This window comes from Falco cherrug, chromosome 7 (assembly GCF_023634085.1).
Source record: "Falco cherrug isolate bFalChe1 chromosome 7, bFalChe1.pri, whole genome shotgun sequence".
NCBI classification, from domain to species: Eukaryota; Metazoa; Chordata; class Aves; order Falconiformes; family Falconidae; genus Falco; species Falco cherrug.
In genome coordinates, this window is record NC_073703.1 from 54,924,049 (window position 1) to 54,937,120 (window position 13,072).

The 13,072-nt window shown below is 34.6% G+C and overlaps 1 protein-coding gene across 1 annotated transcript in view; it reads right to left on the minus strand.

The window, feature by feature from the left end:
* RYR3 (ryanodine receptor 3) overlaps nt 1–13,072 on the minus strand; it is a 233,215-nt gene that overhangs the window by 100,748 nt on the left and 119,395 nt on the right. Inside the window, exons 40-41 of the mRNA XM_055716387.1 lie at nt 3,168–3,441; nt 1,172–1,286 (exon numbers count right to left, since the gene is read on the minus strand). Of these exons, the coding sequence (XP_055572362.1) occupies nt 1,172–1,286; nt 3,168–3,441 (389 nt within the window). The remainder of the gene's footprint in view (nt 1–1,171; nt 1,287–3,167; nt 3,442–13,072) is intronic.

The following is a 13,072-nucleotide window of genomic DNA, read 5'->3' on the forward strand; positions in this document are numbered from 1 at the left end:
GTGTTAGTAAAATTTTCTATGAAAACTTTTTCATTAGAATTAGAAGGCATTGTGGGGTTGTTTTGGGTTTGGATTTGGTTTTTTGGTTGTTTGTTGGGTGGGTTTTTTGTCACCTTTGACTATATGTACACATTGTAGTAAAAACAGAGGGTTGTGACACCTATACATTATTAAAGTATTAATCCTCTTATAAATAATTTAGACTTGCCTTGAACTCAAATGTGAGCATATTAAAACAGAATAACTAAAAGCAGTATGTGAATACTTATAACAGTGTGACAGTATAGCCAAACATGATGGATAAGTGTTTTATAGAAGTATATAGCTATGTGACCAAAGAAGCAAAGAAAGGGGGGTGTAGCTGCACATAGAAGGCATTCAAGTTATGAAAAGCTGCCAGACAGAGACAAGGGTAAGCACTGGGTGGTAAAATGGGCTGAAAATTGTTCCCAATATGTAAGAATGAGTGGCCAGGCAAAACAAAACAAGATAAGCAGTACTGGGATCAGAGAAGACCCTTATTTTTGGGAGGGAGTCAACAAGATAAAAATATCAGGCATAAACAAAGCGAGGAATGAAGACAAGCCCACTTCACTTCTGACTTTTTTCAGCAGCCTAAATACAGTAGCCTGAAGTTAGGCTTTTCAAAATGTGCACCACTCTGCTTTTCAACTAATACATATATATTCAAGCATAACACTAAGAAATTGGAAAATACAACGCTGCAAGAAAATTATCAAGTATTTAAATTTGAGCATTCAAAATTAAAGTAGATTTAGTCTCTTATTATAGTTTATTGCTAATAACATTTCATCTAAGATGAAAAGCTATATTTTCCTAGCAGAGCTATGCCTTCCATAAATGCACTAATGTATATATTTAATTTAAAATAAGAACAAAACCTTTTTAAGTCCTATTAAAAGACAAGTGATACACATATAACCTCCCAGTCACTTTTTAAAAATCAAGTTCTAGAATGCTGGGCTTCTCCCTCTAGTAATGTAAAAGCTGTTCTATTTTTAACAGTAATCGATATTTCAATTCGGACAAGCAAAATTTGTCTTAAATGAGGGGGATTTAATTTTCTTCACATACTTCCTCTTAAACACCCTAGCATACTTTTGGAAACGTTCAAAATGCAAAACACTCAATAAAATTATGGTGAAATTACCTGAGATTTATCTCCTCCAAGCACATTCACCATCACATCCATAACAGTCTCATGCATGCCCAAGACTCTCATTAAGTTAGGATGCTGATAAAACACCTTGTTGTTCATTATATCCCTAAAATGGAAAAAAAGGGAATAATGTGTTTTTAAGAAACACCATTTTAATTTAAAGCAATGACACATTATTATAGATTTCAGAAATAAGCATTCACTATAACATAATATTAAATTCTTAGATTTCAGAATAATACAAAACCACCTGACAACTAAATGCTTTATATTTCAATATGCTGTCATTCCTCTCATTTTCATGAATTCTATATAATAAAAATCCAAACTTTTAAATTATTTCAAAATCACATTTCTTCATCTTTCAATTGCTCTTACCATCTGTTCTGTTTAAAGAAAAAATATATTCCGTGGTGATCTAAGTGAGAAAGGATATATTCTGTTATGTTTTAAGTAGAGAACGGTGATCAAATCTAAATCTAATATTGCCCCTGCAGTAACGCCTCTTAATTAATTTTCTCAGTTCACAAAGTAGAAGACAGTAAATAGACTTAATATTCTAGGTTAGCTGTTAAATGTGTTTCATCAATATTTCCAAAATCAAGACCATCTGTCAGAAGATGTAAAATGGCATGCAATCCCCTTAAACATGAATATTTTAACATTTTCACTCTGCCCACCATCCTCTCAACATGTTCTAGAATTTCCTGTATTGGTTTCATAATCCAGAACACAATTTATGTGTTTCAACTTGAATCCAAGGATTTCTAACATTTTAGGTCAGCCTGTTAAAAACAAATGGCAAATAATAGACATCATGCATGCTTTAAAGAAATAAAGAAAACTGGGAATGGAATGACTCATAATACAGCACCTCTGGGAAGGGCCTACACGCATGCCAAGTTTAGACAAAACTTACTCTTTATCCCTCCTAGAATTCTCAGCAACTTTACAAACAGCATCAGGGACAAAGGTAATACCGTTGCATACTAATGAATTGTTACATGACTTGCTCAGTTCAACCAAAGAGATTAGTCTTTGCAATTTTTACAAAAGCAATACAATTTTTAAAAAGAAATAGAGTAATGGAAGTTCCTTGCAACTATTGTAGAAGAGAGAAACTGTTCAATGTTCTTGACGAAGGACAAATAAATACAGTTTTTAGGTAATCATACTATCATTTTCTCTCTTTTTAAATACATGATTTTAATTGAAGTAATTAATTTTCTGTGATTTTTTTTTCCCTTCCAACATTAAATAGCCTAATCCAGCAATTATTCACCCAGGAGGTGCAACAGACATGCAGGCATGTACCATAATACTGCTGCTTAACAGTGGTAATTTCATAGCAAAGACAGAAAAAAATATTCTCACATCAGTAGGCATTACATGAAGACGATTTCTTATAATTCTAATGTAATTAAGGATAAAATAATCAGTCTTCCATGTTCAAATACTTTAAGCTGGCACTGATGATGACATAATAATTACTAACCAATCTGAAAATTTTCAGAGCACAACACTTTGCTGGTTCTTAGCTTAACTGCAATCTTAACTGCTTGCACAAACTTTCCAATTGAAAAGACACCAGCAAGTTTATTTACTCATGCATGAAATATAATGTGAGCTTTGAGTTTGGGAAAGATGTGGTATTGACACCAATAAAGATTTAATTTACTTGTTTTCTCCAGAGCTGCCAAAACATGTACTTTGATGAAGCTTTAAGCATTAGGCTTAACTATAGCAAAAGGAGTCAATTTTCTTTAGATAAGAAAATACTTTAGTTCCCAGAAACTTTGACACATTTGATACTGCTAGAGATGAATTGGAGCCATCTGGGAAATATCTAGGCAAATCAAAATTTCTAAAACATATCTGCATTTTAGTACAGTAGTAATTTTCATTGAGGATCTAAAATGAAAAGATTTAATAATATAACAAAAAAGCTCTATACAAACTTAAAAATAAAATTATGTGAATTACATACCCTAATCCATTAATCATTAGCAATTCCTCCTCTTTTCCCATCCTGACACTAAGAAGTGAGCGAATCTGGCCCAGTGCTGCAAGCAGATTAATGGTGTCTTTGACAGAGGCAGCACTAATAGTGTATGCTTTCCTCAGGGCTTGCAGTAGCTCACCAATGCTGTCATATTGCCTACGAAGGAGGGTGTACATAATCCGAACTAATTCTGGATCTTGAATCTGATCTTCCTGGGACCAGCGCACCATAGTCTGGGATATAAGTTCTTTCAGTGTAGCTAAAAGATAAAATACAGAAGAAGTTACTAGCTATTACAACAAAAAAAAAATATGTCAAAAATATGTATAAAAGTAGAATATTAGATAACAGTGGACAATGAGGCAAAAGAACACAAGCAGAGTTAAAAAGATTTTTCAACTGGAAAAATAATTTTTAGGTCTTTCAAGATAAGAAACACCTACTTAGTGTTCAAGTCAATATCAGCAATGAAAACTTAGTTGATCATGACTTTTAAGTTAGATGTTATATTTAAACTTTTGATTTATCCGTAATTTCTAGATCAAGATTATAAAATAGCACTAAGTGCAGCAAAAACACCTTTTCATTAGGAATGACTGAAATCTAATTTTATAATGCCAAAGAAACATCATATTTTGATGATCATCAGCCTAGGTTTTGAATGCAGAAATTGGTAATTAAAATTTCAGTAAACAGTTTATTGACTGGCAAGTATGAGTTCAAATTACAGCAGAAATATTCATGAATGTGTGCTCAGCTTGCCAATCAATTTTGTTGTGGGGGGCACAAGGATGAAGTATGTTCTAAACTTACAAAACTGCCAGAAAGGGGGATGAGATAGCCACCTTTTTAAATCAAATACCCAATTCAGGACCTACCCAGGATGGCTTGAGCCACTTTTGCTGCTTATTCACTTGAAGAATATTTAGCTATATTGTTGTTCAGATAAAGGACCTACACTTTGTCTTCAAAGTGATGATCTACTTAGAAACATCTCAGAAACATATGATGATGAAAACTCACTAAGGAGTAGGATATGCAAACTGAGTTAGAATAGAATTTACTCTGTATTTCCCATCTGTTTGGGGAAAGTCATTGTCACTTGGAAATACATTTTCTAAAAAAATAATACTGTTTGGAACTACACAGTGCATATTGCTTGAAGCAGTTCTGTTGTACACGTTTCACATTCAATGACCCTGAAAACAATTTTTCTGAGCTCAGAGTTTAGGAAATTCACCTGAAAACTAAACACATATTCCAGTCGTTGTTCCAACAAACGTTGTTGGTTGATAACAAGTAGAACATGAATAATCACCTTCTGTCTTAAAACAATACTACAAGTTTCTTTTCTCTATTTCCAGCAATGTCACCTCCTGACTTTCCCAAAGTTCTTCCAATTTTAAGAACTGCCCCCTCCCAATTTCCAGAACAAAAGTGTTTATAGCTAGTGTATATCTATTTATTTTTGTGTCTACACTATCCTTTCACTTGCTAACTCTCCTCCCTTACAGTTTACTTGATGTATTTAAAGAAAACCATCATTAATACTCAGATTTTGTTCAATAAACAGGTTCTTTTCTGTGGGGCAGATTCTGTATTTCATTAAGACAGCCCTATTCTTAGAGGCATGTTATAACTGAAAACATAAATAAGCTTAGTTCCAAAACACCATATAACTTTTTACAATTTCTTCTTTCAGTGCAACAAGGCACTCTCCTTTTCTTTGATTCTTGCACTAAACTCTTCTTTCCTAGAATAACTAATAATTTCCTATAACCTTCCAACTCATCAAGTGTCACTGATTTCTGGTTCCAAAAATATAACACACTTCTTACGTCAGAAACTCAATTATCATATTAAAGAACACAATTACTTACTCTGGCTTTCTGATAGGGGTGAAAGGGATAAACATAGGCTAAAGAGCAACCTGAAGTGGTAAACTCCAGAAGGAGTTAAGGTTTCCTCCTGTGAAATGACATTAGGTCTTTGATATCTCAAGTGATGGCTGCCCTTACAAATCTAAAGGACAGACTGTGACAAATTTTTGTCTTTTTGCTCTACAAATCTAGTTCCTCATTTCCTTAGCACTGCCAGAAATAAATATTTTTTGTTGGATTGAAAGGACTATTACTTTCAAAATAATGTCATATTTTTGAATTATTTTTTTTGGTTCAATGAGGGAAAATACCATATGATTCACTCCAAATAGTATTTTCCATGTTGGCTACAAAATATTATTTGAACTTACTAAATTATGAGGGCAATTTTATACATTTAACTGTCAGATATTTATACATGGAACTGAAAACGTATTACAAGTTTTAGTACAAACATAATATTGCACAAGAAACACATTCTCATAAAATAAAGAAGTGAAAACCAAATATTTTCCCTGATATTGAATTGCCTGTGCAGAGTTTTCTATGTGTAAGTGCATCAAAATGGTCTTGTGTATTTTAGAGCTTCTCTCTGGAGTTTTGAAAATGTTTCTCCATAAAAAGTGTTAGTGTTTCTTAGGTTTTAATACCTTTGAAGGTTTTGATTTTTTTTCTTCTGATAAACTTTTAAGTATCATATTGCTATATGTAATTACTTTTAGGTAGTATGGCAAATAGCCTTGGGAAATCAATTAGCCATGTTCTTGCATGAATGAATTTTTGGTCAGAAGATAAGAAATGGAGGGCAGAACTAAATGGTAGTGGTCACAAAGAGGGAGAAACAGAGGTGAAGTTCTGCATATATCCATGCTGTGTTCTGTGATGTTAAGAATCTTCCTTCCCTAAAAGACCTGAAAAGGGGATAAACAGGTGCAAACAAGTTTGATGATAGAAAGTTATGAATGGGTGTAACTGAAAAAAAACCAAAAATAATTAGAACTTAAATGGACAGAACTGGGTAATAAAATGGTGATGAAATTCATGTTAAAAAAAGTAACTATAAATAAAATAGGGTAGGAAAATACAGTCTTCATTTATAAATATAACAATGAGATGTTAACAAAGATAAGATCTGGCAGATAGATCCAAGAAAATCACAGAATCACAGAATAGTTGAGTTTAGAAGGGACCTCTGGAGGTCATATGGTCCAATGCCCATGGTCAAGCAGGGCCACCTTCAGCCAGTTGTCTAGGACTGTGTTCTAGATGGTTTTTGAATATCTCTAAGAGGGAGAGGTCCCTTATCTTATAAAACTAGCTCAATTATCAGTATCAACTAAAATCCACTGACAGTCAAAAAGATCAAATCAAAAGCCATGATATTAAGAAAGCAATGTTTAAAGCAGAATACATTATGCCATTATGTTAATCCACAGTTCAGTCACACCTTTTCATCCCACACAAGACGAGGCCTTCAAATGAAGCACATTCACAAGGCAGGAGCTAAGCCAAAAAGAAAGGTGTGTCTTCATGTAATGGATGACAGAATCCTGAAACTCCCTGCCAAAAATGTAGCAGACGCTAAAAGTTCACATTTGCTCAAATGGAGACTACACAAGTATCTGCCAGAAAGGTACAATGGGGATAGACAAAGATAAACCTCTTCAGAGTCAGGAAATCTCCAGAGCTGAAGATAAATGGAGACTGGGACAGTATTAAAGTGGTAAGTATCATATCTGATTGTTTCATTCTTACTTGTCCCTAGATAACCATTTGTGGTCACTGTTTGAAACAAGGTATTGGGATGGATGGATCTGAATCATTACACCTGTCTTACCCATAATATTCCAAAACTTTAGGGGCTGCTTAGTGTTTCTACCTCCGAGCATATAAAGCTTATGCTCAGTATTAATTTCTTATCTGAATTTTTTTTTTAAATACAGAACTTTGCAGTCTGGTTTCTACTACTTAACGCTAAAGGCTTCTCAAGTTGCCACTCTCAGCCGCTTACACATACTCGCCTACATCTAAGCACAGCAGTACACTCTGAGGACTTCTAACTGAACTCCTGCAAAGAGGAAAGCCAAAAACACTTGCGAAATTTGACAACCACTTTATTAATAAACTTTAAGAGGCATTAGAGTTCAAAAAAATAGGAAATAAGAGAATAATTCCTTCTAGGCTGCTCTTACACCTGTACGTCTTAATTTAGGTTTAGCAGTCTGCTTAGAGTCTCTTTTTGTATTCAGATATCTTGTCACAGGGATCTGCTGTTTCCTTCCCTCTAATCCTTTCTACCTCTTTTGCCCTGTACTGAAACTGAGAAGCTCCTGTGTTTGTTTCACCTGAGAAAAAAAAGATCTCCTTGCAACTCACCCAAAAGATAACAGATGAGAAACAATCAAATGTGATGACTCCAGCATGATCTCAACAATAGACAGAAAAATCTGCTATTCTTTTTGACTGCTAATAAGTAACAAATGTACTGTACTGCAACCAAACATTCTGTAACCAAAATTAAAAAAACAAGCAACAAAAGAAATGGAGCCCACAGCCAGCGTGAAGTCTATTGTAAGTAACAACTACTAAGTTACATTCTGTGGTTTCAGTATAAGTAGCACTCTAAGGAACAAAGTCTCAAAGGACACAAGCAAAGATTTTTCAACTTAACTTTACAATCACATCTTTTTTTTTTTTTTTTTTTCCCCTTGAACATGTAGTGGTTATTATCCAACAGAGACTTAACCTTTTCACATAAACATTCTCATATATACACACTAAGTTCACTTTGAAAGACCCATGGTTTATTGTTTAAACATGGGAACTGAATTAGGGTATTTGTTCAAGCCAGTAAATTCTACTTCCTGATTTCTGTTCTAGGACCAACAATCAAGTATATACCTTCCAAATATATGGTTCTACATGAAAGATTTATATTATAATAGCAGATATCTCCCCTAAGTCAGAAGCACCTGAAAAGCCCTAGTTAAGTGAGCCTGACAGACATAGTTTCTATTCCCAAAATGCATGCACAAAATCATTGATCTCCTTTCATTTCTACCTGCAGAAAAACTAAAGAGTATACATATCACTCACTAGCTTAAATAAAAAGTCTTTCTTTGCCATTTCTTGCGTGTAAGGGTACTACTACTTTTATCACACCACAAGCCTCTGGCATGTGGAGAGAGGTGATGGGCAGGCCAGTACATTTAACCTGTAACAGAAGCTGGGAGCAACGTGAATATTGGGCATGGTGACATTGATAACCAGCTAAAATAGTTGCTAATGTTTTTCCAATTTTTAAGTTTTAACAAGAAATTGCAGTGCCTTAACAATCTTTCAAGACTGTATGATGACTACCCCATATATATGCCTTATATAAATTATGAATTGACAGTTAAAAAAGTCACATTATCATAACTAACATTAATTTATTGCCTCAATGTGTTTATTCTCTGAGTTATAGCTTGTTTTAAAAACAAATTTTACTAATTCATTATTAACACTAGTTTAAATTTCTGGCATTCCTCTCCTAACATAAAAGTCCATTTGTGAGTAGATATGAATGCATGCTTAGAGGAAAGGAAGACTTTTTTATAGACACTAGTTCCTTCCTATGAATATTCAAACGCTGAGTATGTATAACCAGATGCTCAAGGCCAGAGACTTTTAGCCTTGGCAACATGTACACACCATGCTAACCACAACCCATCTTCATGCATACAAGAGGATGGGGGTACCTCAGGCACCCATTTGTTTCACTCTCTGAATTCCAAATTTCCTGGGGCGTACAAGAGAATTGCACATATGGACTACATACCTCACAGTCTCCAGCTACATTCAAGAATATAATATAATAAATATAATTTAATATAATGTAAATATTATATATTTTTTCATTGTCATTTGAATGAGTTCATATACATATTAGTACTATGCATCACTCCAAGGGGAAGCCCAAACCTGAAGAGATTATCTGAAATTTCTAGAATCACTTGTCCAACCTGCATTTCTTGTGACCAAAAACTCCAGTACATGAAATAAATAACCTGCTCTGTTCCAAGGGCCAGATACCATGTGCCCTGAGGCTTTAGGAGTGAATGCTTCCTGATTCATGACAACAGAATTCACATGAAGCCTGAAGAAGAAATGATACTTCCCAGATATTGAGTAGGTCCTACTACCATTTCTCTTTAGAAAGCAGATGCTGACAGATGAGTCACTGGAGAATAAAGCCCAGTCAGCAGACCTATCTTTGTGCAGCACATTAAATTATTATAAGATTTAATGTATTTACAACCTAGTATCAAGCTTAACAGATCCAAAGATGCTTTTAGGACAGGATAAACCCTCTCTGGTGTTTTACAGAACAGGCAGATCATGTAAGAGGTGTCCTGAGTTATAAAATAGCATTGCTGTCTAATGTCACACAAATCCTGATGAAATTATTAAGTCGGAAATGAAATTAACTATTCTAGGTCTGCACAAGGACTGATTGCCAAACTGAGCAAACGGGAATTAGAAGAGGAGGATTTACTACCATTGTTGGTTGGAAGACCAACTTCAGGTCACTTGTACAATTTTGCAAGTGGTATTTGTATGGTGTTATAGAAACTCAGAGCTGGCAAAAGCCAATCTTGATTCACAAAGGCAACAAGAAACCTCAGCAAAACTTTATCTTCTAAAGGAACACCTGGAGGAAATAAGACTTTTTTCCTGCCTTATTCCTCACCATCCACAGTCACTACTAAGGACTGAAAGCTCATAAACAAATGACAGCAAAGACAAAATTTCCGAGATTCACACTATAGATTAATCTCACTGGGGATAATACACGGCAGTGAAAGGCAGGTTTGCTGCTCAGAGGCTCAACAAAATAGTCATGCAGATGGCAGAGGAACTGCAAGCACAGAACCCATCTTGCCTATTTAGAATAAGATCACTCCTCCTGTGTTGGGGTATAGGGTAAGAGAATCTACATGTACAGGAATACTGCTCAGAATAAAACATCTATGATTTCAAGTGTTTTGGGGTGTTTGCATGCATGTATGTACATTTGTGTGTACACATACCCTAAGAAAAGGTAGTATTAAAAAGGAATGTGAACACTTTGGCTACTAGTCTTTCCCTGCTGGTAACAGAAACAGCTACAATAATTTATTAGAGGAATTAGAACCAAAAGAACAATATACCTGCAAAACGCAACATGAAATATTGCAGAGATGAAATAATAATGACAAATTGCTACTCGACTGAAGCAGCCAGAACTTGAGATAACTTCAGGATATGTGTAGGCTTTCCGTCTTCCATTTACAAATAAGCTCAATTTTGCTCTCAAGTAGCAAAGACATTGAACTAACCTCTGTAACAAATGCCACAGGGAGGTATCTGTAACATTTGTTATTTCAGTCCTTCCTTTAATTATAAGTAGTGTATCTTTGAGACACCAATAATACATGCAATAGTCTATTTTCAGCTTTCCATTGCTAAAATGACTCTGTGCAATTATCAATTACTTAATGCATGTGCATTTTTTTCTTAAATTCATTAACTAACTAAATAATATTCTTCAAAGCATTATAAGAAATGACAAGCGGCTATACATAGCATCTCTGTAGCTATGAACATGCTTGCTTTCTCTGAAAATCCAGCGTTTCAAAGAACCAAAAATGGTTCACATACAGTATAGCACTTATTCATAAGTTCTGGCAGTAATCACAAGTTAAAATTGATTGTATGCAGTAAAAAAAAACCTAACCAACAAAAAAACCCCCACTCTTATTTCTCTGTATAAAGGTATATAACAAAACATATACGCTGTAAGTATTCAAATACTTGCTAGATAATGCTTCTGAATCTGGTTGTTAGAATGTGAAGAAAACTTGCTGAAACAAATTCTTAGTCTCCTTTTCTTCCTGATTTATGACATTAGGCGTGGTAACAAGATGACAGATATGAAATACAGCAAGTATATGGCATTTGCGTATAAATAACAATAAATGTTATTTTAATTCACTCTTCTACAGAAAAGACAAACTTCCCATCTTTTTGTATTACAAAAACTATGAATTACAGTGCTGTGTTTATCCATCATTCCTCTACGTGGAAAAACCTTGATTCAACTACATTTATGTTTCTTACAAGAACTAACTGTAATTTAGGTAAAATTTCCATTGATTAACATCTGTCAAGCTTTGCACAGCTTTCTCTAAATGCAATATACAACATGGCTATATATGTTGTCAGCTGATACATATATCCTATGAATCAAGCCCAACAAACCTCCACAGTGCTTTGCAACATGTAATATCAGGCCTTTTTAAGAAAGCTCATCAGCCTACCTGCTCAGCATTAGCCAAGAAAGAGCCTGGACTGTTTGGCTGAGTGAAGAGAAGGCTCAGGGGCACCTTGCCAATGTATATAAATACCTGAGGGAAGGATGTAAAGGAAACAGAGGCTCTTTTCAGAGCCCAGTGATGGGACAAGGGGCAATGGGCACACACTGAAACACAGGAGGGTCCATCTGAGCAGAAGGAGAAACTTTTACTTTGAGAGTGACTGAGCACTGGCACACATTGACCAAGGAGGTTGTGGAGCCTTCATATTTGGAGATATTCACAAGCCATCTCGACGTGGTCCTGGGCAACCTTTTCTAAGTTGCTTTGCTTGAGCAGCAGGGTTGGACCACATGACCTCCAAAGGTCCCTTCCAGCCTCAGCCATACTGTGGTTCTATGAATCACTTGCCACAGGGCATTACAGATCTGAAAACAGTGGCTTACTCTTAAATACCATTACGCTAATTAACATTAAGTAAATTATTGTATTGTTTCAACAGTTACTCTCAGTTCTCTGTGTGCTTATTCAGCTGTTCTAGGCGGAAGGACTGTTTTCAGTGATGTAATATATATTCTCCCATACATATTGTTTCTAGGTCTGTGGCTTAAATTGTCTCTCCTACCTTATTAGTTTCAAAACATATATGCAGACTTTTCAAGTGTTTTGAGTCCAATATTTATATTTTTACGAAATGTTAATAGCTTACTATTACTCAGCAAACACACAGGGATATCCCAGTCTTCTTTCACTATAATATTCTCCTATGGTGTCTGCTCTTTTCATGTATGTTTAAGCAACATCAAATCTCACTGTAAAGGGCAATGAGATTTATAAATATAGAGAAAACTTTCCAGGCAAACTCATGATATCTAGGCGGAATTATTCTCTGCCCTATGGTTTTAGAGACAATTAAAGATCTATAGAAGCAAAGAGCAGGATAAAAACCAGCAATATTAAATTCTGGAAAGTTCTGTTAACTTAAGCATTTATAAATGCAGCATTTGCACTTGTAATTAAGATAATAAAGATGTTTCTTCTGTTTAATTAGTCAAATATGTTGAATTCAGAAATTCTTAAATTCAGAAAGGGTATGGTAAGAGTGAGTATGGTGTGGATATGTGTATGATACGTGAAAATATGTATGAAATGTGCCTGTATGTGATACTTGAGATAAATCAGAACAAGTTATTAGTTTTTAACGAATGTATATATTCACCATCATCAAGTGAAAGAAGTGAAAGCCATCCCTTCTTATACAAAAAAGAACTGTAAAACCATTTTGTCACATATATCTTAGTACTGAGATGCATACAGCTTCTCATGCAGCCAACAAAAATGAAGCTAATCTGTAAAGACATTTTTGCATTTTAAAAAACATCAAGCCATATACATGGAAACTTCTCAAGTTTGGAATTCTTGAGTCTAGATTATGGTGCCATAATTAACTTTTTACATTTCTTTGTAAATATTATGCAAATTTTCAACCTCAAAATTAATGATCTGGATTCAAAACTTCCACCCATTTTAACTTCTTGTTTAACAATGCATGTAAGTTGTTTAGTATGTAGGATAACTGTTCTAAGAGGCAGAAGGAACTTAAACAGGTAGCCTCCTCCTTAAGTCCACTATAAAGTTTTATTAGAAAATATACTCTTGTTGACTGCATACACTT